A 27,249-nucleotide genomic window follows, 5' to 3' on the forward strand; every position below is an offset into this window, starting at 1 on the left:
AGAAATGCAAGACAGAGTCATTGCGCAGCAATATTGACGGTGAAGGAGTAACTCTACCTGCCCTTGTCCCAGGACCTTCCACCACCCTTGGCAAATCCTCTTTTCAAGGGTAGGACAGTCTGACCATTTACTCCTTACTACAAATCCGTGACCATCGGCAAGAGCTCCCTGCGTTGCTGTTCCTTTCTGAGGGTGACCAAGGGACCAGTCAGTTGTGGGACAGAGTCCAAACCCTTCGGAGGTGATGGGATGGAAAAGCAATAAAAGAGCATGAAGAAAACTACTTATGGCTTCTTCCATGAACTGCCTTGCTCTGAAGTCCTCAGGATGTTCCTGTCCTCATCTGAGCCACCTATTTTGGGGTTCCATCAAGGTCATCATTTCTTAAGTCTGGGGACTAGTCAAAAATAGAACGACAACTGCACAGGACTAAACTGTCAAAGGAAAATGATTTTGTTTCAAAATCCGTGGCTCAAAAACTTTTATTGCCAAGATGCTGCAACAACTTTTAAAAAAAATGGAAACATATTTTAAAATCAAGCCATATTGTGCATCTAAAAATTATATCAGATAGTTTTATATTTTTACAAGTTTTTAAGCTTCTCTCTCACAACTAAAACTATTCTGGGAAACCAGCATAAATTTGAGAAGTGATTAAATTGACTCAAGTCAGCATTTTTGCCATGGGAAGAAGAAAACAAGAAAAAACAAAACAAAACAAAACAAAACAACCAAACAAAAAATACAACAAATAAACAAACAAAAAAACTTCACCTAAAAGATTTCACCCAGTTTGAGTCCAATACCAGAGATCTCATCATTTTAGCTTCACATTAAAACAAAAAGTTAAAACCTGGGAAAGATACAGGCCAAGTCCCTCATCACGCAGGGATGGGCACCCAGGGCTCTGTTTGTCTCCCCTTGACCGGGATGAGCTTCAGGAGACATCACGGCATAGAAGGAAAGACTGTGGTCAAACTTGGTTTGGTTTTGGGTTTCAGTGTTAAAAAAAATACCATTTTTTCTTCTCCATCTTTTTTTTGTACGGGAGTCTCTTATAAGAGATTTCTAAGGAATTGCAAACCTTCATTCCAAGTCCATTTTCAAACACTGGGAAGTTTAAAAAGCAGTTTTGTTTTGTTCATGTCAAAATATTTCCCATACACTTTTTTAACTTTTACCCTATTTCCAGAGGAACAAAGACAGTTAAGAAGGATTTTTCCCTGGTTTTCTTTTTTTTGCAAAGTGAAACAAAATGAACACTTTCTTGTTGAACCAATGCAATTTTCTTTTTTGCACTGAATTTTTCTTCCAGACTGGCAAAGCTTTGCAAAAAGCAGTCATGCGAAAGACATAATTTTGTTTCCTTTGGCACCAAGGTGCAAAAAACCCCAACAACTCATTTAGCTATTTTAACGAGCCCAACTGACAAACCCCTCCGGATGGAGGAAGAGTTGGCTCCTGGGATTCCCAGATGTTGCAATGGAGGCAGAAAGAAGGGATAGATTTTCTAATTTTTGCTGTCACCGATCTTAAATTTCAAGGCATAGACCCCGACTTTGATCAATTAGGGCTGATCTATTGGTCGAGCCCAGCCCATGAGCCAAGGCTGAGGTCCACCAGAGCTTTCCCCAGCGCCATACCTTCCCATTGGCGTCCTTGGGCTGGAGGCCGAAGGCCCGGATGATGTAGACTCTGACGAGACAGTCCTGGGGTCCTCTGGCCGGCAGCTGGTGGAACTGCCGAGGTGGCACCGGGACTCGCGGGTCATCTGGGAGAGGGTAAATTTTGAACGAACCCTGGGAAGGACAAACACGTTCAGCATCTTGGGTGACGCAGACGCATCTCGCGTGAGCGGGCTTGCAACAACCGCCTCGCTGGCTGCATAGAATTATTGAATCATAGAATCACAGAAGGGTTTGGGTTGGAGGGACCTTCCCAGCTCCCCCAGTGCCCCCCCTGCCATGAGCAGGGACATCTGCACCAGCTCCGGTTGCTCAGAGCCCCGTCCAGCCTGGCCTGGGATGTCTCCAGGGATCGGGCATCTACAACTGCTACAACACTGGGCAGAGAGCCCAGATCCTGACCCTCTTCTGTCTACTAGACCAGACCATGTCCTGTCATAGAATCATAGAACCACAGAATCATTTCGGTTGGAAAAGCCCCTCAAGATCACCGAGTCCAACTGCTCCCCCACCCCCAGCACTGCCCCATGTCCTGAGAACCTCATGTCCGTCTGTCCAACCCCTCCAGGGATGGTGACTCCAGCACTGCCCTGGGCAGCCTGTTCCAATGCCCCACAGCCCTTTGGGGAAGAAACTGTTCCCCAGATCCAACCTCAACCTCCCCTGGTGCAACTTGAGGCCGTTTCCTCTGGTCCTGTCAGACCCTTCATGGCCAAGAGACCAGGACCAAGGTGATGAGCTGTCTGTATCACTCGTCCCTTGCCTGAACATCAATGCAAACTCTAAATCTGCACAGAGCCACCCCAGCCTGTTTGCCCTTCTACTCCACCATCCTCTGAGCCTTCACATTGTTAGAGGTGTGAAGGATCCTTGCTATGAACCAGCCCCCCCAAAAGGTTTAGGCTGAGACTTTCTCCGTAGGGTCAGTTTTTAGGGCTCCTGAATGAGGCAGCTGGTTCCTGACAGAGGGACAGAAGGAAAAGAGAGAAAATGCAAAAATTCACAAGGGTTTTATTCACCAGAGCTGATTTCCTCCCAGGGAAGTGGCAGGAATCAGTCTCTGGGTATCATTTGGGGAAGGAGATTGCTGCAAATGAGTAGGAATTATTTAAAAAAAAAAAAACAACCACAAAAAAAATAGAAAAATTGAATCCCTCTTCTCTTACAAACATGCTAAAGGTTAAAAAGACCAAAAGATGCATCGCTTACATCCAGCATTGGCTCCAGATGGGTTTTTGCTGGAGGATGATGATAGAATCATAGAACAGAATCACGGCACAGCCTAGGCTGGGTTTAAAGCATGCACAGCACTCGCTGCTGGGAATACAGGCAGGTGGTTCAGACTGGGCCCAGTGCTCTACTTTTACGGCCCATTTCTCGCTGAATTCCTACCCAAAAACAGTTCATCAGCATCATCCCACCCTACAGCAAGACCTTCCACCCAGAGCATGTGTTCCCGGGTATGGGGAGAGGTGGGAAGAGAGACCATCACACCTTGAACTCCCCCACCACCGAGGGGTCATCGTTCAGGTCCTGCGACCGGCCGCGGTACAGCTTGAAGGTGTGGCAGAAGTCGGAGAGATGCTCAAAGTCCTCCACGTTCTCCAGCTCCGTCTCATAGACCTGGGGATGGAGAAATGGGGGGACAAGGGCAGGGACTGCACCAGAGCAGAGGGATCAGCAGTGTCCCCATCAATCTGGGACAAGACTTGACCCACGCTCCTCGGTCTGGAGGAAATACCACCCACAGGGACAGAGTTCTGTCCCTCTTGTTGCCCCCCAACCCAGGACAGAGATGAAGATCGGACCTTTGGCAACCCTACAATAAATAACAGCACATCATGGAAGACCCAGACTAAGCCAAGGTCTTGCAGAGGGTTTTTCATCAGCCAGAGACCTTCTTGCTGGGAGCGTTTTCCTTACAACCAGTCTTAAGCCCAGTCTTCTCCATTTTAGTCCTATTTGGGCTTCTGTGTTAATTTTAGCCCTTCTCATAACAGGGCATCTAAACCTCCCTTTCCCTGAGCGATCTCTGGCTTTCCTTCTTGTTCCCGAATACTTCTCAGGGTGGCGGTTCCCCGGCTCCTCTGCCACTTCAAAAAGTGACAATTCCTTGAAGGCTGCAAAGTGGGACGTTACCAGAAAGTACTTTGCAAAGAAAATTGAGTTTTAAAAATAGTTATTTTTTTTTAAAGTACCTGCTCTCTAGGGAAAATTATCTACAATCCCCATCCCCCCTGTAGGAAACCAAAGCCTAAACGCTAAAAAAAAATCAAAATGCATGGAAAAACATAATGGAACATGAAAGTCCAATGAGTCAGAACCAGCCAAGGCCACTTACCTTCAGGGTGTCGAAGCCCTTCTCTAAATAGCAGCCACATTTTTCTCTCTCTCCCATGGAAGCATAGAATTTGCTCCACCAGTCGATGAATTCTTCCTCCTGGCAGCAAGGGATACCAGTTACACCCATGAGCAGTTACATCCATGAGCAAACCCCAGCAATCAATGACACCAGCATCTCCCATAACTGCTAGAGGTGACGTTCTGCCAGAGGTGACGTTCTGCCAGAGGTGACCATCCCCATGGCACAGCCTGGCCTTGCTGGGGCTCTGACCTGCAGATGTGATGAAGCTCTTGTGAACCCAACCTGCAGCTCCTCACTCCCTGGTTTCAAGGTGTTTCGGGGATGTTTCCACCCCAAATCCAGGTGTTGCAGCCACAGCAACACCATGGACCTAGAATCATAGAATTATTTTCGTTGGTAGAGACCCTCAAGGTCATCGAGTCCAACCATAACCCACTCCTGGCACTGTCCCATGTCCCTGAGAACCTCATGTCCATCTGTTCAACCCCTCCAGGGATGGTGACTCCACCACAGGATGAGATAGAGCTCACAAGAAGAAATTTGCAGCATTTTGGGGGGCAGATTTTGGCCAGTTTGGGTGCTGGTCTTCCCAGGACCGCAGTGTAGGACCACACAGGGGATAAGAAAAATTAATTCTCATGCTAACGTGGTCCTGACAACCTGAAATTCATGAAGGCTGATCTTAAACTCATCCCCTGCTTTAGGCTTTGCCTGGAAGGTTTGGGGGTTTCCGAGATGGGGATTGTCCCTCTGGTTTGTGCCCTGGCACCATCCAACCTCCCCATCCAAACAAACAAATGCACAGATGTTACTTAAAAACATATGGTGCTCAGGTGCTGGACCTCTCTCTGGAAGAACATAACTATTTTCTCAAAGAAATGGGCAAATCTCATGCTCACAACATTGCAGCCCAAGGAGCATTTTCCTCATCTGCCACGCAAACTGCAGTTCAGCTCCAAGGATGCTGTTCCAAGTAGAAAGGCGGTCGCCGGCTCCAGCAAATTTGGTATTTTCTAAGAGCACCATTTTTGAGATTTGTACAAGCCAAGATGAAGGGGCTTTGACTGAGATTCATGAAACATTCCTGAGAAATAATGATGTCTTATTTTAGAAGTCCACAAAATTCCATCACACTGACCTAATGGAGGAATCTTAATAGAGGTTTATTTGATTTATATTTTAAGCCAACAGTGCAGGCTTTAAATTGCTGTCTTGAATAGACATTGTTTTTAATAGAAATATTACATAAATTAACTCTGAGGCCTCTGCTGCCTTCCTCTTTTTGAAAAAAAAAAAAATTGCCTTTCATCACTTCCCCTGTTTTATTGTTTAAAAAGCTACACACTGACCATCATGGCTTTATTACGACATTCCACAGGTACTGAGTTACAAAGAAAGCACTTAAAATAATCTGATGACTTACCCATGGTATCTTCTGCAGCCCCAAGACAAAGAATTTGGTTAGATAATTTTGCTGATTTCTACTGTTACAAAAAAAAAAAAAAAAAAAGAAGGAAAAAAAAAAAGAGGCAAGGGGAGCTGCTGGAATGTTAATAGCGAAGGACATTAATCCATTTGCCTGCAAATGGGAAAGCCAGGGAATGCAGCGGCTCCGCCACGCAAGCGGCGGAATTCAGGGATCTGATTTAGCAACCAGGCGAAAGCCAAAATTCTCCTCCCGTGTTTTGTCTTGGACGTGGCAGGGGATGGTCCTCAGAGTCAGGGTCTGTGCCCTGAGCCTTGGTGGGACCCGGTGCCGATGTCTGAGGGACCTCGAGCATCCTGCATCCCCGCTCCAGCGTCTGCCGGGCTGCCACCTGCATCCCAAACGCCCCGAGGATGGAGTCGGGATTGCAAAGATGGAGATTTTTTTTTTCCCATGCTCTGCACCCCAGCACGGCCACCCATCTGTCCTCTGTGCGACAAAGGGGCCGCATCGGTGAACAATATTATGTGGGGACAGAGAATTAACAGGTACTGGAGAGATACACATAGGGCCAACGAAACAGATATCTAGATATCATGGAGAGACAGGTTGGACAATAAACATACCTCCAACCCTGCGCCAAACCTACAGAGATGCTCCTTGGAGGTTTCTCTTTGCAAAAGCTACAACGGCCATGAGAAGCTGCAACCCGCTTGCTCCATTTTTGCTCTATTTTCAGCAAGTAAAAGCCCATTTTGTCCTTCCTTCCATCCCACGTGGTCAGACCTCAAAGGGAGACTATTCTTCCCAAAGATACAGTATAAATAACACCTCCAAGCTGACCTTCTTCCAAAGGTCTGGGCTGACTCACCGGTGTTTTACACCCCGGGGATGAAGCACGTGGGCACCGCTCCGGGATCGGAGGAAGGAATCACCGTTTATTGTGGTGAAAAAGGTAAAAGCAACTAATTCTGGGCTGAAACATGTGGGAGGAACGTGCACAGCTCTGGGCAGGACCAGCCTATGTTCTGCAGCTCACGGGTTGGTATCAAGAGGGATCTAAGAGGGGTGAAGAGCTCCAGGGTCGCGACCCTGCTAGGGATGAATTTGGGGCATGGAGAAGAATTGTTCCTCTGGAGTGTCAGCCCTGAGAAAGCAAAGCAGCTTCACTGCCCGTCTTACAAAACCCAGGAACACCTCAAACATCTGATTTTTTAATGAAAAATGCGTGTAAAGCGCAGGAGACAATTTGCAATGAGGGATCCGTCACTGGTCAGGCACCGCTTGGCATCTCCCCCGTCCCCACGCTTGGAGGGCACCAGGCTGTGGACCTGCAAGAACCCGGACTGTGCAAAGTCCTGCTGATGAGGTGACACCTTTCTTGGGGTGAAACCTTCCTCGTCAGAAGGCCAGCGCCTTCTTAGAATCATAGCATCATTTTGGTTGGATGAAACCTTTCGGATCACCAAGTTCTTCGTTCAGCTTATCCGAACATGATGCCTAAGACGTGTCACGGTCCCTAAGCCAGGTCGTGGAGGAGCACAGAAGTCCCGTCCAGTCCTCAACCATGTACCACCCGCAACACCCCATCTCCACTGAGCTACCAGGTTTGATAGCACAGAAAAGCCAGAGGCCGTTGGGAAGACATTTGACCCCAAACATGTATGTAATTCTGCCAGCTCCACAAGGACAAGAGGGAGGAATCTTCCTCATCCTACCTCCCAAAAAATGACCTAATTTTCCTTGGCATCAAGGAAAAATGTGCTGAAATGTCCACGCACCTGTCGCAAGACTGAATTTCCATTTTTCTAGGGCAGCAAGGGGATCTTTCACACAAAGAAATGCCTCCGTTTTTGCAGATCTTTAAATATATACATATATGCACATATAATATTCACAAAACACATGAATCAAGCAAGTACGTTAGAAATTAAGCAATACATACATGAGGCTGGGCCCAAGCAGCTGGTATGTTAATTAGTGCTGAGCTGGTCATACCCTCTGCAAGCTACAAATTAAAATGATGGGTTATCAATGAGGTTAGAGAAACAATGTTCAACACACATCAGCAAAAGCACAATTTAGCAGAAATAACATGAATTAACCCAAACAGTGACACTTCCCCCTCCCCTGGGGTATGAGGTTGAGGTCTCCATGGACATGCTTGGCATGAGAGTGGTTCTTGGGTTCAAGTTCCCTGAATTTACAGCTGCGTCATGGGGGAAAGATCCCCCCATAGGCTCAGTTCCCACCTGACACCCATGGAACATCCTGAGGCTGGTGGGACACAGCTCCTCCCTGACCATCACATTGGAATGAACAAATATCTGCTCATCCCTTGGGATGCAGAGGGACCTCGTGGTTGTCCCCACTGTTCTGCTTCCCATGGGGATGGGGACCCAAGGAAGAGCCTGGACAACAAGGGGGTGCTGCAGATGTGGAGCAGGCAAGAATAGGGGCAGATCCACAACTGGAGTGACCCAGAAATCCTGCAGCCCTTGCACAGCCCTCCGCTGTGTGCAGCTCCCAGAGAACGAAACTGGAAAGGCTTAGCCCAAGAGAACTTGCTACAGAAACACTGATCTGCTGGGAGTTTTATGGAATCATAGAAAAATTCTGGTTGGAAAAGCCCCTCAAGATCATGGAGTCCAACCATAACCCAGCCCTGGCGCTGCCCCATGTCCTGAGAACCTCATGTCCGTCTGTCCAACCCCTCCAGGGACGGTGACTCCAGCACTGCCCTGGGCAGCCTGTTCCAATGCCCCACAGCCCTTTGGGGAAGAAATTGTTCCCCAGATCCAACCCCAACCTCCCCTGGCGCAACTTGAGGCCGTTTCCTCTGGTCCTGGCGCTTGTTCCTGGGGAGCAGAGCCCGACCCCCCCAGCTCCAAGCTCCTTTCAGGCAGGTCAGAGATCAGAAGGTCTCCCCTCCGCTCCTGTTCTCCAGCTGAACCCCCAGTCCTCAGCATTTAGGAGCTTCTTTTCTTCACATTTGGTAACCATGATGTTTGCAGTTCATCTGCACACAGGCTGGTGTTAAACAGACTTTGGGCTGAATTTCTCACCCCGCTTGGATGAGATGGACAACAGAGCAACCTCCGAGCATAGGGGGGTCTTGCATCTGTTTGTTTTCTCTGTTTCAGATGAGGACAACAAAGCGATCCTTTGTTCCAGCCATCCGTCAGAGCAGGGACCAAAGCCAGGCTTGGCAAGGAGAAGGACTTTGGAGGCACACTCTGAAACACACCCGTGGACAGGCAGGGACAATCCCGGCTCCTGCGTCCAAGGTCAGCGCTGGAAGAGCAAGAAGTGCAGAGACCATGGTCCTGGGCATGGGCTCCTGGCCCGGGATCCATCCCCTTTCCTGGGGAGAAGGGGTAGGACGGTCCCTGTAGACGGGGACCCCCCTTGACCTCACATACCCAGCCCTGGAGGGAGCAGAGCGGGGCGGAGGGACCCCCATGGCTGTGGGGGGCTCAGACCACCCGAGGAAAGGTCACTCCAAACCATGTCCGACACCAGGGGAGGTTTGGGCATGGGAGGAACAGCATCCAGGGCCAAAATGTAGAGGTTCGGGAGGGAGATGATGGGAATTCTGAGCTGGCTTTCCAGGAACAAGCTCCCTCCTTTGCTCCCCAAACAGAAGGACAAAAATGAAATACAAACAAACAGCCAAGAATTAATCTGAGGTAAAAGTGAATAATTCAATTCATCGCAGGGTGTTTCGTTTGTAAATGTTTGTTTCAGTAAAGAAATGGCAAGTCCTTCCACTTTGAAACCGCTGCAGCAAAGTGTTTTGGCTTCACCACGTCCCTCTCATCCCTTCACCTCCTGTTTAAATTGTTCCCCAAGTTTGCAGGTGCCTCAATAGGCTTCACACCACCCCAGGGACCAAAGCATTTACTGGGGCCCCTCCAGCTGCCAACCCCTGTCCCGCTCCTGGCCCTGGAGCCCCCACAGCTGGGGAGCAGCAGGTGCTGTGTACACCTGTATAAAAGAGTCTGTGCCCCCAACCGCAGCTTTTTGTCCCCAAAAAGCTGATGTGAGGTTTCCACATAGCATGATGAGGTTCCTGCAAGGTCTGAGAGAGTTGCAGCCCTACAGAGCCCCTTCGGCATCCGTGTTTTCCCAGGGGGATGATCTATTTTTAGGGAAGAAGGCCCTGCCTTCAGGTCTGCGGACATGGCTAGCGAAATATTTTTTCTGACCTTTGCTGGGCATTTAAAATATAAAAACTACGTAATGCAACACATGGTGTCTGTTATTTTGGTTAAAGGAAAGTCAAATACAAGCAAGAGCTCACCTCACCTTGCAACCTACTCTTGTGGCAAACTACTCCTTGTGAGTCCCTTCCAACTCAGGATGTTCTATGAGTCTACGATTCAAATTAGCCTAATGAGGAGCAGGTTTCGGGATGTGCTCGGAGGAGGTTCTCAGGGACATGGGTTAGTGCTAGAGTTAGGTTATGGCTGGACTCGATGATCCTGAGGCTCGCTTCCAACTGAAATGATTCTGTGATTCTATGAGAAGCGGGCCGCCCCTCTTCCCCCACCTCTCCTGTCACCTTCTGCCACCTTTGACCATTCTGCAGCCACGACCAACACCCAGCGCGGTGCTGAGCTGCACGTGCAAGAGGTCCCTGCAACCACGATCCTGCTTGGCCTCCCAAAATACTGCAAAATACCTAAATATACCCCCAAATACCCTGCCTAGCTGCCTTCACCTCTGGGTCAGCACCTCCAAGAGGTCCCCTGAGCCAAAGCAGTGACGGAGATTGCACCTTTGGTTCCTCAAATGCAGGTGTAAATCATAGAACCACAGAATCATTTTGGTCAGAAAAGCCCCTCAAGCTCATCGAGTCCAACCATAACCCACCCCTGGCACTGCCCCATGTCCTGAGAACCTCATCTCCATGTCCAACCCCTCCAGGGATGGTGACTCCAGCACTGCCCTGGGCAGCCTGTTCCAATGCCCCACAGCCCTTTGGGGAAGAAATTGCTCCCCAGATCCAACCTCAACCTCCCCTGGCGCAACTTGAGGCCGTTTCCTCTGGTCCTAAGTGGGATGATCCAGCACTGGGAATCGATAGGAAAACTCCCACCGGCAACCACGGGGATCAATTTTTTTTCCAGGGCCATGCCCAATGCCTGCTGCAGGCTGTAACCCATGAGAAGAGTCGATCCAAACATCTACATCTTGGTTTATTCAGTTCTCACGTGTCCGCACAGCACCAACCAGCTCTGGCTTCCACACCCCCTGCCAGCAACAAGCACGTTCACAGTTAACGCTGGTCAAGAGATGGAGAAAAAAAAGCTTTGAAGGACAATTTTTCATTTTCTTTTCCAAAGTAACTGCAGTAAAAAAGGTGGAAGCCAAAAGAAATTTGAAATTCTGCCATTTTTGGAGCATAAACGTAAGAAGAGTGCGAGCCCTGGGTTTCTCTTCCTCGCCTTGCCCTCAACTTCAGGTGCAACAAAACCCCGGGAAAACAGGGAGCACGAATATGCAACATAACCTTGGCCAAAACCAGTTCCTAGAGGACCCCAACTCCACGTCGAGCCCCGAGTTGGGGTCCCGCGGCGGCCGCAGCCCCAAATCTGCGCCCAGCAGAACCATCGCCTGCGGTTCTTGTAAAGAATATTTATAGGAGGGAACTTTCCTCCCCTCACCTCCCTCAAAAAAAGCAGCCACTGGGTTAATATACCCCTGGCAAAACAAAACAGTGGAATTTTCATTAAGCAGAGTAAGCAAATTTGGGTCAAAACCCTGCTTTTCCCAGAGGGAACTGGCGTTTCCCGCTTGTTACCTCCACCAAAGCCACGGGAGAAGGAGCAGGGGCGACTGCGGGTCTGGAGCGACCCCCGCAGAGGCGCAGAAAAATCACGGGTGGGAAACAGCGCCGGCGGGTGAAAGTCGAAGAAAAAGAAATGTTTCCTAAAATCAGTCGCATTTCACACGTGGTTTTGCCATCGGAAAAAGGTGGCAGAGGACCGGCAGGGAGACGGTCGTTCTGCCGCTCTTGAAAAGCAGCATTGCACAGCAGACGTGCCGCGGGTTATTTTGCTACACAACACCATTTTTAGTGAAAATTGACCCCAAAAAAAATGTAAAAAGAAAGGGGGAGAGTTTAAACTGCAGATTCAGAATATGCCCCAGAAAGAATAGTCAAATTAAACTGAACATCGGGTAGATTTTTCTGTTAAAAAATACGAACTGGTGCCTTTGCAGCTTGCTGGGGTTGCAGACGCAAAACCAGTCCAGCCATCGCTGCCCCCCGCACCGAGGCTGCGGGTTGAGAGGCGCCAGAAAATCCCTTTTTTGGGGGTTTCAGCCCTAAAGCCGACTCCACCTGCCTCCACCAGCAGCCCTGGAATTATGTCTGTGCCGCCAGCGTGGGAGCAGCAAACGCACCCTTGGGTGCTGTGACCCCCCCAGAGATCCCCCCACCCACAGCTGCCTCTGCGAAGGGGACACTGGGTGTCCCCACCTTCCCGGGTGCAGTGAAGGGACATCACTTGCCCAGCACCACACTTTAATCAGAATTAAAGGCACAACCTGCACCCCAACCCTCCTACGCACGTTATTCCCTGACCCCCTCACTTTTCTCCCTCGTGCTTTCTGCGCTGGGCTAGAAAAAGTTCTTTTTTATTTAATTTGCGGCAGTAAAGTTTCCTGTTCCAAGACTCATTTTGCTGTGTTTTTTACAGACATGCTCCAGTTACTTTACCGCGACAAGATGAAGCACAATTGTAAATTATTGAGACAAATCTGCAAATGGCAAGGGGACGGGAAACCCACGAGGTTGTCAGTCGTAGTTTGTGTCTGCGGTTGCTTTTCCTTTCGATGACACTTGTTCACTCGGGCCAACGTTTGCAAACTCCACCGTCCAGCTCCTAATCGATGCTGAAGCATCTCAGGACGAGACGCCAGCATCCCAGGGAGCTGAGCATCCCAACGTCCCAGCTCTTGGCTGGCGGGGGACATGAAAAGCCAGCTCGTGTGACATGCCAGAGACCGGGAGTGACCTTGCCTGTGAGAGCACCAGCCTGGATCTCACCAGCTTTGGGACAGGTAGGCACGAGCAGGGCCAGCTGCAGCCCAAACCGTGACAGCCTGGAGGCCCAGATTTGCTGAGTGCTGGCCAAAATCTTGATTTTTTTCCTTAGCCCAAAGCCTGGAAGCCTTGAGCTGGGCAGAGGTTGCAGCACAGGATGCGCAGTCCTGATTAAGCAAAGCCTGCTCAGCCACGGGGAGGACTTGCACGGCAAAAAACTAAAGCAGAGAACTTAGCATGAGGGATCACAGAATCATAAAATAGTTTGGGTTAAAGGGACGTTCCCAGCTCCCCCAGTGCCCCCCCTGCCACGAGAAGGGCATCTGCACCAGCTCAGGTTGCTCAGAGCCCCGTCCAGCCTGGCCTGAAACGGTGCAGATTCACGAGTAAAATCATAGCTGAGCGCTGTGCTGTTCACCCCACGCATTAAAACTGTTGAAAGATGGTTGAAAAGATTTTGGAAGAGAAAAAGGGGGAAAAAAAAGGCCAACGAAACCACCCTAGAAACACTACTCCAGAAATAACTGGCTGTGTTATGCCCCCACGTAGGCTCAGCTCAGAAAAGCCTGGCCCCAAAATGTTTTAGGTAAAATAAGTGCTGGTCCCCAGATGGTAACATTAGGGGATGGTCTTGTTCTCAACTTCTTTCCAAATGGTTGGTACATTATTCACTTGTGCTTTTGCCTGCCCCAAACCTTGTATATTTTACCTGTAGAAAAAAACATCTAAATGGCGGTCGAAGCGATGGGTTCAGAAGGGAAAAGCTGGCTGCCCAGCTCAGGCAGTCATAGAATCATAGAACCATAGAATCACTTTGGTTGGAAGAGACCCTTAAGGTCACCGAGTCCGACCAAGTCACCGCATGTAGCAAGGAGAGAGGTGCAGCTCCAGCTCCGAACCTCCAGCCTGATACTGGGACCCCCGTCTAACCCACCCTGGGACACGACCACAGATACAGAATCATAGAGTCATTTTGGTTGGAAAAGATCTTTAAGATCATTGAGTCCAACCATCAGCACAGATCAGTGGATCATAAAGTCATGGAATCATAGAATCATAGAGTCATTTTGGTTGGAAAAGCCCCTCAAGATCACTGAGTACAACTATTCATCCACCCCGGCACTGCCCCGTGTCCTGAGAACCTCATGTCCGTCTGTCCAACCCCTCCAGGGATGGTGACTCCAGCACTGCCCTGGGCAGCCTGTTCCAATGCCCCACAGCCCTTTGGGGAAGAAATTGTTCCCCAGATCCAACCTCGACCTCCCCTGGCGCAACTCGAGGCCGTTTCCTCTCCTCCTGGCGCTTGTGAATAGAAACACTGAGATGCCACCAAGGAGATTAATAAAGAGCAGAAGTAGTTGATACTGAAATTCTACATCTTGCTGTTATGGGCAGTGAAAGGCAAGGCCAGAGGCACATCTGAGGGGCAGAACTCTTAAGCTCAGGCTTTTCTAGCCCGAGGTACCGCACAGCCTTTAAAACAGGGAGGAAGGAAACGCCAGCACGGTTTAAATCCACCAAAGGGAACAGGAGACCATGAAAAGCTCCACCAAATGCCTCTGAGACCACTTCCAGCAATCAGGGTCACCTACAGATTTCTGTGTCACGCACACACGAGTCAGCACTGACAGGTGTCTGTCTCAAAAAGGACACATCTGCTGGCAGAGAAACCCAAGGGCCATCGAAACGTGAAGCACCAGCAGGACCAGTGCCACCAGTGTGGCCAGACGCCTTCCTGCTGTGCTCCAGGAAGGAGGAACAGCAACCCCAGTGGCACATCCAGCCCAGGCCATCTACAAGGGACAGCTGAGACCCCTCGAGCTCACAGAAATTTGCTTTCTGCAACAGCAGACATTCTGTTGTCCCTCCTCCAGAAAAGCAAATCTGACACCTCATGTTAAACACAGGGGAGAAGGACGAGTTTGTGGTTGTTCAGTGTGGGATGGTGGAGGAGAGGGAGGGAAAATAGAGATTAAAGTTGCAAAAGGAAGGTTAAAACCAGACACAACCTCACGTCAGAGATCTGCATCGCTCTCTGCTCCAGCCATGTACCCATACAAGTTCCCCCATATCACACAAAGTAAGAACCAGTGTCATCTTCCCGCCGCTGTGACTTTTTCCATACCTGGACAGGAATAAGAGGTTCTTTGTCGTCGATGTCAATGAGGACGTCATCCCTGGGTGTGAGGCTCACGTCATCTGCAATCAGAGCAAGCACAAGCATGACCAGGACATCCAGCTGCTGGAAACCCCAAAGCTGAGCCACCTTGGGATCAAGCTCCAGGAGCAATCTCAGCCTTGCCCAGAGCCTTCACAGCAGCCAAAGCTCATCGAATCATAGAATCACAGAATCATTTTAGTTGAAAAAGCCCCTCAAGATCATCGAGTCCAACCATAACCCACCCTGGCACTGCCCCATGTCCCTGAGAACCTCATGTCCGTCTGTCCAACCCCTCCAGGGATGGTGACTCCAGCACTGCCCTGGGCAGCCTGTTCCAATGCCCCACAGCCCTTTGGGGAAGAAATGGTTCCCCAGATCCAACCTCAACCTCCCCTGGCGCAACTTGAGGCCGTTTCCTCTGGTCCTGGCGCTTGTTCCTGGGGAGCAGAGCCCGACCCCCCCCGGCTCCAAGCTCCTTTCAGGCAGGTCAGAGATCAGAAGGTCTCCCCTCAGCTCCTGTTCTCCAGCTGAACCCCCAGCTCCCTCAGCCGCTCCCATCACCCTTGTGCTCCAGCCCCTCACCAGCTCCGTTCCCTTCTCTCAGCTCACTCCAGCACCTCAAGGCCTTTCTTGGCATGACAGGCCCAAAACTGAACACAGTTCCTGGGGGTAGAATGCCTTGGCCAAGGGACAACCCATCTCACCAACCCACCCCAGAGCTAAACTCCTCCTTGGCGTCTCCTGGGCTTTTTGTATCAGACCTACAGCTGGGCTGAGCTAGAAGTAGAATGATAGAATCATTCTGGTTGGAAGAGACCCTCAAGATCATCGAGTCCAACCATAACCTAACACATACAGCGACCCACAGCTCCTCCTGGAGAAGATCATGGGTGTGCAACCGGTACGGTCATCATAGCAGCATGCACCTGAGGGCTCCTGGGGACCACTTGTCTCCTCTTCATAGGGGTTACAGTAGAAGTCCTCCAAGGAGCGGATGGTGCACTGTCCCACCACAGGCCTTCGGCCAAACGGCCTGTTGTCGATGATTTTGACGATGATGGGGGGGCTGTACAGGCTCTCCTTGGGTAAACGCTGTGGGGAGAGGGGAGAGACCCCATAACTACACAGGGCAGAGAGGGCAGCAGCTCTGAGTCCCTCCAGAGGGAAGCAAGGCTGAGCAGGACACAATTAGTGCCATCACAGGGTGCATTTTCAATGGGACCTTTGGAGGTCCTTCCCAACCAGCTCTCATCACTGCACGCTGGGGACCAGGTCCTCACCACTTCCATGAAGAGCACAGAGACATCAAAGTTGGGGTTCTTCTTGACGTTCTTGATGACGCAGGACTGCACGAGCTGCCCACCACACTCCACTATCAGGCTGGGTGAGGTGACGCTGGCCAGCTGGTAGCTCTTGAGGTTCCTCAGCCCCCAGGCCAGGATCTGAAGGGTGAGAGGAACAGACAGCAAAGAATGAGCTAAAAATCTGCACCCAGGTCTCTCACTGAGCTTCTCAGCAATGGAGGTAAACGTGAAGGCTGGGAAACCAGGAAGGAGAGATGAATCAACCATGTGGGACAACTTGTGCTGGGAGAAGCCAGGTTGTACCCATATGCACCAATAAACCAGGTCCACAACTGCTTATCTGGGAAGGGACCACCTTTCTTTTGGGCAAGTATCCTGGTGTGAGGCAGACTGTCCTTCTCAAAAAGTAGGTGTGATCCAGGGCTGCGCTCTGCCCTCGGACATGGCCACTTGGTGAGACATTTTCCCAGCAAGACAACGAGGCTGTGCTGAGGGAAGCCCTGGTGGGACACAGGGACCAGTGACAGGCGTGTGATGGGAACAGAAGAGAAAATGGGCCAACTTATTGGTCCATTGAGGCAACCACAGCCAGTAGGAGCGAAGGGAACGGTGGGTTTTCCAGATAGCCCAACCCTACAGCCAGGCTTGCTCTGTTCAAATGTTTTGAAGAGACTTTCTTGGTTGACAATCACAGAACCACAGAATGTCAGGAGTTGGAAGGGACCTCGAAAGCTCATCCAGTGCAACCCCCCTGCCGGAGCAGGAACACCCAGCTGAGGTTACACAGAAGGTGTCCAGGCGGGTTGGAATGTCTGCAGAGAAGGAGACTCCACAGCCTCCCTGGGCAGCCTGGGCCAGGCTCTGGCACCCTCACCATGAAGAAGTTTCTTCTCATCTTTAAGTGGAACCTCCCGTGTTCCAGTTTGAGCCCAATACCCCTTTGTCCTATCATTGGTTGTCACCGAGAAGAGCCTGGCTCCATCCTCCTGACACTCACCCTTTCTATATTTATAAACATTAATGAGGTCAAATCAATAGACAGAACCAGCTCTCAGCACTGGCAGGACTCTGGATCCACAGAGTTTGGGGTGTTACCTGCGAGGGGGCGAGCGGCCTCCCCATCACTCACCTCGATGGCCGTGCGCTGCAGCACCGGTTTGATTCCTTGGGGGACCATGTAAATGTTGGGCTCCCGCTGGGGCGGGGGGTACGGCAGGTCCAGGTCCGCGGACTGCGGGGACACAGAGGGGCGAAGGGCACATCAGGACACGGCACTGGGGACACCAACCCTGTCACCTCCCCCTCCCACGCTGCGTCCTTCTCTGCAAAACTCATCTCCCCCCTGAAGTCCAGGACACTGAGATGGGGGGAGATGAGGGTTGGGAAGATAAATGTACTTGCAAAATGCTTTCCCCCTTTAATCTGACCCTGGAAAAGATCAAACATCTGCTTAGAGCATTCCCTGAGCTTTTCTGAGGGATCCACCCTCCATCAAGGTTCAACCTCCTTTTGGGGAGGAAGGGATGAAAGAGCATCCATCCCACACCAGGACCTTGATGAGATAGTTATGCAGAAGGATGAGGACAGGAGATGAGGAAGCAGCAGCAGGGGGTTATTTAGTGAAATACAGTTCATTAGAATGATAGATTAGCTTGGGTGGGAAGGGACCTCCCCAGCTCCCCCAGTGCCCCCCTGCCATGAGCAGGGACATCTGCACCAGCTCAGGTTGCTCAGAGCCCCGTCCAGCCTGGCCTGGGATGTCTCCAGGGACAGTTCAGCCACCACCTCTCTGGGCAGCCTGGGCCAGGCTCTCGCCACCCTCTTTGTAAAATAATTTCTTCCTTAAGTTGGCCAGAGTGAGAAGCTGTGACCAGGTCACGGTTTAGTGGGGCAGCACGGTGGGATGGAGGGTCGGCATCACCTCCAGATGCGGGAAGGGGCTGTTGTTCACCCAGCAGCTCGGATATAAACTGTGTCTGGCAGCCACCAACCTGCTGGCACAGGACAGGGTCAGATAAAGCTGCCTGTGCACCATGGATACAGAAGGACGTTTCCTTCGGGGCGAGACCAAATATAAAAGGCAGATGAAGGACTCAAAATTTGCCTTCCCAGGGGAGGAAAGCAAGGAGGCAGATTTCCCCGGCTGCCCACAGAGGACAGGCTCGGAGCCTTCCGCAGGGTTTGGGCTCTTCTTGACCTGCCTGTTCAACTTCAGAGCCACCAAAAAGGCAGGAATGAAAGCAAAAACCTCTAAAAAATGCAACCCTCAGCCAAGGGCAGTTGGAACCAATTTAGCAGCCCAGCATTCTTTTCAGGCTGGAGCATTAAATTGAGTGTGTATGTGTATTTCAATTATTGGATTGGTTCAGGTTTATATGTGTATGTATATAAATGCTCTACAAAGGGAATTTTCATGGTGGCATGTTAGACATCCTGGATGCTAAGCTTTCATTTTCATTGGCAATCGCTAGTGGCTGCTGAATCGAGCTGCTTGTCAGCTGAAGACTTTGGGTAACTCGGTTTTCGGGGCAGCTGTCGGGGTTCTCACAGGGGACAGACAGCAAATCTGGGTCACGCAGTCCACAGCAACGGTCAGTGCGGGCAGGGAAAGGGCAGGTTATCCGGGAGGTGAAGGGAGAGGTGCGGAGCATCCCCAGCATCGCTCGGGTGCTCGGCACTTCTGGTAACCAACCCACTTACCCAGAGCCTTGATTTCATCAAATCACAGTATCACAGAGTCATTTTGGTTGGAAAAGCCCCTCACAATCACCAAGTCCAACCATTACCCCACCCCTGGCACTGCCCCATGTCCTGAGAACCTCATCTCCATGTCCAGCCCCTCCAGGGATGGTGACTCCAGCACTGCCCTGGGCAGCCTGTTCCAATGCCCCACAGCCCTTTGGGGAAGAAATTGGTCCCTAGATCCAACCTCAACCTCCCACAGCAGAACCTGTCTCCTAAATAAGACATTGCACCATCAACATGAGTCAATCCTTCCTTCAGTAGAAGGATAAACCGAATGGTCCTTGAAGAACTATCCTCAGCTTCAATCTGTGATCCAGAGCACCTGGAGCACATCAAGGAGACTGAAGCAAGAAGAGCCTCAGTTTATCCTTGTTCAGCAATGTGTGCTCATTTCTAGCTTTAAATGTGCTTAAATTGCATTTAAGTTGCATAACAGAGATGCAGATCTGGAGAAGCCACCTAGACCATCTCCAGACCCCAAGGTAGGCTCAAACTCTACACAGCCCCTCTGAGATGGCTGCACAGTCTCTTTCCAAAAAGTTGTTTATTTTTTTTTCCCCTAACGGAGCATCTAAGTCTTCACTGATGAAAATGACATATGTTGCATTTCCTTATAGTCATAGAACCACAGAACGGTTTGGGTTGAAGGGACCTTCCCAGCTCACTTGGTCCAAGCCCTGCCATGAGCAGGGACATCTTCACCAGCTCAGGTTGCTCAGTCATTGGACTAAAGACCATTTTTGGCAAATCTGTGTGAGAAAAGCAGAAAGCCTTGGGAAAGAGCTCCTGCCGGTCCCCCGTCCCACCCCGGTTCAACAGCAGCTTTGAAAGCCAACGGTGCACACTTGGCTCCTGACACTGCAACCTCTTCCACTAGCACTAGCTATTTCTAAGTTCTCCTCAATCCCTGCTGCTCTCCTGGATGTTTCACAGTGGTTCTCTTGGCTCTCCGCATTAAATGTTCCACCAGATGAGACAGAAGTGAGCAGTGAGTCCTGGGGACAAGGCAGGGGCAGGAGGGTGGGAGTGGGGAACAAGCAATTCCAGACACAGCTCTCAACCCAGACACAGCAGGCGGGATGGAGGAGACATCCATAAAGAGACCTTTGGGGTCTGCTGGCACCTGGGGTGGCTTGAATGAGAAAAATCAGCGGGAATTTGGGCGAAAGGGAGCTCTGGAGATCATCTAGTCCAACCTTGACTTTGGTACAGGGTTGGAAGAGAGGTGAGTGAAAGCCAACACAGATCAGACCAGTTAAAGCCGTGGCTGGGAACGTCTCCCAGTTTGAGAGCACAGCTGGGCCATGCTGTTTCAAGAAGGGCTTAAACCCCAGTGCTTGGAGGGGATCATAGAATCATAGAATGTCCGGCGCTGGAAGGGAATCTTGCCCCAGAAGACTCCTCCCATCTGCACCAGAAATGCAGTACGAAATAATCTGGTGTCAGTCTGGCCGTTCAGACAGATCATGAGCCTGAACGAAGCATGTATGGGCCTGATTCTCCATAAGGCTTGATTTTTACTAAGAGCACCGGAGACATCAGGTTGGCATCACTCGTTTGGACGCCGCCTCAGTGGGGTGGTCTGGACGGGGTTGCTGTGGGGCAGGCCAGGCCGTGGCTGAAGGAGCCGGTCTCTCTGAGAGTGTCTGTTGGGACTTTGCTCGGTTTCTGGGCAACGGAACAGAGGAACAGAGGAGAGGCGAGTGTTTGGGGATGAAAGGTACCCGTTGGAGGAGCCCCTCGTAGAACAAGGCAGGGGTGCAGAGCTGCAGAGTGCCCCGTCCAGCAACGGCACGGCAAGAAATGGAGGAGAAAGAGCAGAGAGAGGGTTACGTATACACGAGCTCATCCATCTCAGCCCACGTGGAGCACAAAAATGAGCCCCACACCATCAGGAAAGGCTGCTTGGGTGGGAGAAACCCATCTGCAAAAATGTGTCCAGCCCATCCGAATTTTCACGGAGATGTGGGCAGGTTCTCTGCGTGCCCCAAGTCCTTCCTAGCACATCTCCCAGACTTTGGGGTTCACTGGCTCCCAGGGCCACCACGACACTCAAACAGACGTGACACTTGTTCAGCTCCCTGCCTTGGGTTGCCCAAGACAGCAGCGTACCCTGAGAGCACTTGGTTCAGCTGATCTGCTCCGTAGGATGCACAAGGTCGGGGGAGCAACGCTGACCAGTTGCCCAAGCAGTAGCTTGGGATCCCAAAGAGATTTTATTATTATTATTATTATTATTCAGAACAACTGGAACAGTTGATTCATCAAGCCAATTTGGAATTGACAACTAACACCTGGAAAAACATTCCTAAACCTGGAAAAGGCAACAGAAAAAGGGATGTACGCACACGGCTGGGCAATATTTTGTCTCTCTAACCTCCCAGTTGTAAGTATGGAAGTGGCTAAAGCAAAATCTGCAAATGGAGTCCAGCACATGCCCCAGTTGCAGACTTTTCAACTGGGATTTCAACCAAAGGTCAGCCCAGCATTTTGGCTTTCGCATGCTTTGTTTGGAAGGGTTGAACTTCAGTAGATCTCATGCACATGCATCCCACAAATGTGAAATATCACCCAACACGCTCTGTCATTGGGAACACATCTTGGGTTAAGCACAGAGCCCATCTACTCTGTTCTGCTAGTGAGCACACAGGTTACTAAAATCCTGATGCTGTTGACTTGGCTCATCTGAAAAGAAGTGGCTGCCACGTCAAGGCACAATTTTAACAATCCCCAAGATGAAGAGACAAGTAAATCTTACAGACTCACCTCATCCAGACTGGCAGACAGCTCACTCTGGGGAAGAGGAGAAGAGAGAGTTAGAGCAACGCTCATCCATAAGCACGTCCTAGGGCTTAACAATTGTAGCTGATAACTGAATGGGAAAAGGATGTTTTCCAAGTTCCTGCACACCACAGTCCCCAGGTTTGAGAAGAAATCAGTGTAGGTGACTCAAAACCGTTGAAAATCCAGCAACAGTTAACGCCTCTGCTCAGCCAGGCTGCAGGGTGGGAACACACTGGGGTAGCTGGGAATCAAAGCCCTTTGTGATGGGAATTATTAAATTATCGCAGGGCAAGAAGGGAATGGCATGTTTAAACCTGAGGAATCATATCAGGAATGGGGCACATTTGTCCTGTCTTAGGGATCAAAAGTGAGCTGCATCACTCACTCCAGCCCTCTTTACCACCAGCTGAAGGGAGCTGGCATCTTGACATGGGGATTCCTTCACCCGAAGGTAGGATGGAGAAATCGCTGCAGAAGAGTCCACTGCAAACCTCTGCGAGAGCAGCTGGTGGTGCTGGGACCCAGCAGCTCTGTTGGGGTGGGGATGGTTTGAGGGGTGTAGAGCTGCAAACAGGAGAAAGACCTTACCTCGAAGCCAGGGATGTGATGGACAGCTGGCTGTGGAGGAAAAAAAATGTATTTTCCATTTGCAGTCCTGGTGCTAACTCAGCTTTATCTGGCAGAGAAACATCCATCCTCCCATAGCCACACGTTACCCCCTCCAAGCCCAGCGCTGGGCTGCAAAACCTGGGCAGGAGGGCAGGGCTGTCCCTCCCACGAGGAGGCACTGGCAGAGCCTCAAATCCACCCGGCTGCTTTCTGCTGGGATCAAAGACGGTCCTTGGAGAGGGGAGTCCTCTCCAAGGTCACAGAATCGCAGCCTGGCTGGGGTTGCAGGTCCCTCTGCAGATCCCCAGCCCAGTCCTGCTCACGCGGGGTCACCAGAGCAGATCACACAGGATCCCAGGGAAAGAAGTTTCTCCCCATGTTCACATGGACCCTCCTGTGTTTCAGTCTGTGCCCGTTGCCCCTCACCCTGGCGCTGGGCACCACTGAACAGAGTCTGCTCCATCCTCTGACACCCACCCTGAGATATTGATCCCATTGATCAGATCCCTCTCGGCTTCTCTTCTGCAGCTGAGCAGCCCCAGCTCTCTCAGCCTGTCGCACAGCAGAGGCGTTTGCTCCTCACGGGAGCTGCTGGCTTTGCTCAACACCTCCCACCACACCGCGCTGGTGCAGCCGGCGCTGAGCATCACGGCTGGGTCCGCTCAGAGCAACCATCGTGTGAAACTGAGGACAACCGAGCCCAGGTGGACATAACTCAGCACCAAGCAAAGGTTGGATCCTGCTGGGTGTGGAGGGACTCCGAGGGAAGAAGCCAGCACTGGAAACAGGATGGGGTCGGGACAGGGAGCTCACCTTCTCCCTCTGGATCAGCTCGAAGGCAGCCAGCAGCTCCCCAACGTTCTTGTTGGCCTTGATGACCGGGTGCCAGGAGAGCCGCGGCGAGCGGGCCAGGCTGGGCTTGCAGATGCAGCGCCCCATAAACTCATCCGCACCCTGAAAGGCAAACACGGGCACGAGGAGCTTTCTTCCCACCCCACCTCTCAGTGGAGTCCATCACCATGCGCCTGCATCTCAGTTGAGACCACCACTCAAAAATCAGGCTCAGTGTCTGAACCATTACGGGAACAGCTCACAAAAAAAAAAAAAGATGGTTTTGATGCTCATATAGACTCCATTTTTCAAACTCCTCCCTGTAACTACTAGGGATAGAAATGGACTTTCTTGTGCATTTTGGCTTAAACAGAAGGTGAAATTCCTATGGTATCGCATGATTTCCAGAACAGGAGCTCTGAATATAGCATTAAGTATCAGCAGCTCTTAAAAAGCCCGTTCGCTGATCTGCAACGGGAACTTCAGCTGCCTTTGCTGCTTCCTGATGGTGTCTTTGGAGGAGGGAGCACAAAAGGGTTCTGAGAGGTTCCTGAGACATTCCTGAGATGGATTCTAAGTGCTTTTCACTTATGCACTGCTCTTGCACAGAGTCTGAAGTCCCTTCTGCCCTTGTGACAGGCTGCAGCCCAGGTTTTTTAGGAAGGACTCAAGGTTATTGCACCAGCCCCTAAATACCATCACCACGAGACACCTCAGATACCTTTGGGCAGCTGAGCAAACAACCTGGTGTGGTCCCCTGTGTGCAGGACTGCTATAAATCTTGTCCCAAGCTTGTTCCACAAGGAAATACGGTTAATTTGGCCACTCCGCAAAACTCGATGCAGATGAAGCTTTGGTAACTAGAGCAGGACCACCAAGGACATACATCCCTAGCTGAGCTGTTTGCTGAATTTGTGTCTTCTGAGTGTTCAGTTCAGTGGCTGAGCCGCCCAGAGATGTTCCAGCACTGCAATCCAGAGGGCAGGAACGGTGTCACACCTCTGTCCCACCCACCCCAGCACACTCACACCAGGAAGGTCCAGCTCCTGCCAACACACTTACATAGGTGTCGTGGTCATATATTTCCACCACGATATTGGGAGGGGAGTCGGACACGTTCTGGGGGTCCCCAAAGATCTCGATTTCATAGAAGATGAGTGTCTGGTCCCAGGTGGGGTTCAGGGTGTTTTTGATCACAACTGTCTTCTGGCTTTGGTGGAGGAAGGAGACAATGGCATAAGGATCTGCAAGGGATGACAGACAAGAGACGAATGATGAATTAGAGCTACCCATCCAGGATGGAGAAAGAAACTCATGATCATTTAAGAGCCAGTGAGTTATGTGGGGAAGACTGAACAGACTGAAGGAGCTGCAGGTCTTTTAGAAAAGGCAATGACATTCCCACCACGTCCCAGGCCACTCCAACGAAGAGAAGAATGTGGCCAAGTTCTCCAACACTTATCCCTCTACACCAGTCATCACAGCTCAGGTACTTCCCAGGCCAGATGTGATGCCTGTGTGTTTGGAACCCTGCAAAGGGGCTGCCTTCCACAGACCTGCCCTCTCCTGAACCCACCGTATCCTCTGATGAGGACTCAAAACTGCATGAAGAACCATCCTCTCGCGTTTTTTTGTGGTACCCACCTCCCTCTATCTCCCAGCTCTTGCGTTAGGAGAGAAGGAGCGTCCACCCCTGCCCACCTGCACTGACACTTGCTCACGGCAGGGGTGGGACTGGGTGAGCTGGGAAGGCTCCTCCAATCCAAACTGTTCGGTGATTCTATGACTGTGACTCTGTGATTCTATGACTGCTGCATCCCCACTGACCAGTCCCAGGTGGACTCCTGAGCTCCAGTTGCCTGCAAATCCCAACCTCCATGGTGGCAGGAGTCTTTTCAGAAGGACACAGGCCACCTCCTCCACCTGGCACCCAGTGAGACGCGGCGCCACAGGACACAGACACAGCAGGCAGCGTACGGGGTCCGGCTCACCCCAAAGCCCGTCCCAAGAGACCTGCCAGTAGCCAGGAGCGCCGCACAACCTACAAATGCAACCTGGAGGGGTCCCCGCGACGTGCAAAGCAGCGTGTAGGGGAGGCTGAGGCTGGATCTGGGGAACAATTTCTTCCCCAAAGGGCTGTGGGGCATTGGAACAGGCTGCCCAGGGCAGTGCTGGAGTCACCATCCCTGGAGGGGTTGGACAGACGGACATGAGGTTCTCAGGACACGGGGCAGTGCCAGGGCTGGGTTATGGTTGGACTCGATGATCTTGAGGGGCTTTTCCAACCAAAATGACTCTGTGATTCTACACGTACACCCCAACACCAGCACTGTCCAGAGACTGGGAGCTCACACTCGGAGCACGACATGTCCTGCCTGCCCTGGAGAGGCAGAAGCATCCCCCAGACACCCAAAAATGGGGCTGGCGGAGCAGGGTGACATCCCCCCCACCTCCCCTCCTCCAGGGATGGGGGGGTCACAGGGATGGATGTTTTTCTTGGCGGCCACCCCACAGCAGACGTGCTCAATGAGCCGGGGCTGCGTGCGAGGTGACCGGCTGCAGCGAGCACTGTTCACGCTGGGAAGAACCTTTTCCACTTACGCGCTTTTTTCCAGTAAGAGCAAAGCAGAATGCGTTACAATAAACAGAAAAAAATATGGATGTGGATTTGCTTTTTTGCTCTTTTTTTTTTTCACCCCCCTCTTCTTTTTAAAGGAGGCCTCTATAAAGCCCCTTTGTTTAGAGTCTCATGCGCACAGAAGGTTTATTTTTATAACTGTGTAAAGCCCCCTTAATGAACTCCTTTATGCTTTGTTAAGGCAGCGGAGATCACAATTCCACATTGTGGCATGTTGTTACTCATGTTGTCCTTGGCCAGGTTTTTGGGAAGGCAGGGACTCCCCTCCCCGCTGCACCATGAGATCACCCCGGTCCCCACCGCCTCCAACAACAAACCCTTTGTGGAGATGGGACCTCGGTGGGTGCAGACACTGGGGGATTGTGTGGGTGCTCTGCACCTCTCCAGGGCATTTCTGCCACCCCCCCAAGACCCTCTGCTTTAAAATATAATACCAGGGGAAGCAGGACCCCCCCAGGACTGTATTCCTGCTGCCCAGCATGGTGACACCCGGTTGTCCCCACTCACTGCTGAGGTTCTGAGGGACATGGTTTAGTGACACCGTTGGGTTAATGATTGGACAGGATTATCACAAAATCATAGAATCACAGATGGTTTGGGTTGAAGGGCCCTTCCCAGCTCCCCCAGTGCCCCCCCTGCCATGAGCAGGGACATCTGCACCAGCTCAGGTTGCTCAGAGCCCCGTCCAGCCTGGCCTGGGATGTCTCCAGGGACAGTTCATCTACCACCTCTCTGGGCAGCCTGGGCCAGGCTCTCACCTCCTCACCTCCACAGCCGTGCTTCAGCCTCTGCTGCAAACAAAATGCTCCTAAAACCAACCCACTGACACCCAAGCACCCTACAGCGCCAAATGGAATCATAGAACTGTTTCGGTTGGAAGAGACCCTCAGTATCATCAAGTCCAACTGTTCCCCCACCCCCGGCACTGCCCCATGTCCTGAGAACCTCATGTCCGTCTGTCCAACCCCTCCAGGGACGGTGACTCCAGCACTGCCCTGGGCAGCCTGTTCCAATGCCCCACAGCCCTTGGGGGAAGAAATTGTTCCCCAGATCCAACCTCAACCTCCCCTGGCGCAACTTGAGGCCGTTTCCTCTGGTCCTGGCGCTTGTTCCTGGGGAGCAGAGCCCGACCCCCCCTGGCTCCAAGCTCCTTTCAGGCAGGTCAGAGATCAGAAGGTCTCCCCTCAGCTCCTGTTCTCCAGCTGAACCCCCAGCTCCCTCAGCCGCTCCCATCACACTTGTGCTCCAGCCCCTCACCAGCTTTGTCACCAAATAACAACAGACCTGCCCCACAGATAAAGTGACGTATCTAATTCTGACCTGATCTCCTCACCCGGACAACATGAGCTCAGCACAGGATGCCCTCACCACATCAGTCTGGTGGTTTCAGAAGTGCCTGAAGTTCTGCTGGGGATGCAGATCCTCTCTCAAAGCCCAGGACAGCCTTTTCTCCAGCTGGGACCACACTTTTTTCCATGAAGTGGCATTTTTTAGAGTCATTTCTGAAGGATTTCCAAGTTCAGGCATCAGCTCCATCAAGGAAACCCTCAGCCGTTGCCTCTCAGCCCCCTTGCAAAGTTTGCAGGTGGGAGAGCAGAGAAGCAGCAGCTCGATTTCATGTTCGGTCACGAAAACAAGTACAAACCA

The 27,249-nt window shown here is 51.3% G+C and overlaps 1 protein-coding gene across 5 annotated transcripts in view; it reads right to left on the reverse strand.

Moving 5' to 3' along the window:
• Nucleotides 1-27,249, reverse strand: part of DYSF (dysferlin) — a 103,091-nt gene that overhangs the window by 37,503 nt on the left and 38,339 nt on the right. For 4 of the 5 annotated variants that reach the window (XM_065633497.1, XM_065633495.1, XM_065633496.1 and 1 more), the window contains 11 exons: nt 24,027-24,208; nt 22,947-23,087; nt 22,113-22,142; nt 21,507-21,533; nt 17,125-17,226; nt 15,972-16,133; nt 15,618-15,783; nt 14,656-14,729; nt 4,027-4,125; nt 3,180-3,308; nt 1,644-1,799 (listed from right to left, as the gene is read on the reverse strand). In XM_065633497.1, coding sequence (XP_065489569.1) covers nt 1,644-1,799; nt 3,180-3,308; nt 4,027-4,125; nt 14,656-14,729; nt 15,618-15,783; nt 15,972-16,133; nt 17,125-17,226; nt 21,507-21,533; nt 22,113-22,142; nt 22,947-23,087; nt 24,027-24,208 — 1,268 coding nt within the window. Of the gene's footprint in view, nt 1-1,643; nt 1,800-3,179; nt 3,309-4,026; nt 4,126-5,473; nt 5,486-7,421; nt 7,485-14,655; nt 14,730-15,617; nt 15,784-15,971; nt 16,134-17,124; nt 17,227-21,506; nt 21,534-22,112; nt 22,143-22,946; nt 23,088-24,026; nt 24,209-27,249 lie in introns of all 5 variants that reach the window. The other variant, XM_065633498.1, reaches the window with a different exon arrangement.

The sequence above is a fragment of the Caloenas nicobarica genome, chromosome 4 (assembly GCF_036013445.1).
Source record: "Caloenas nicobarica isolate bCalNic1 chromosome 4, bCalNic1.hap1, whole genome shotgun sequence".
NCBI classification, from domain to species: domain Eukaryota; kingdom Metazoa; phylum Chordata; class Aves; order Columbiformes; family Columbidae; genus Caloenas; species Caloenas nicobarica.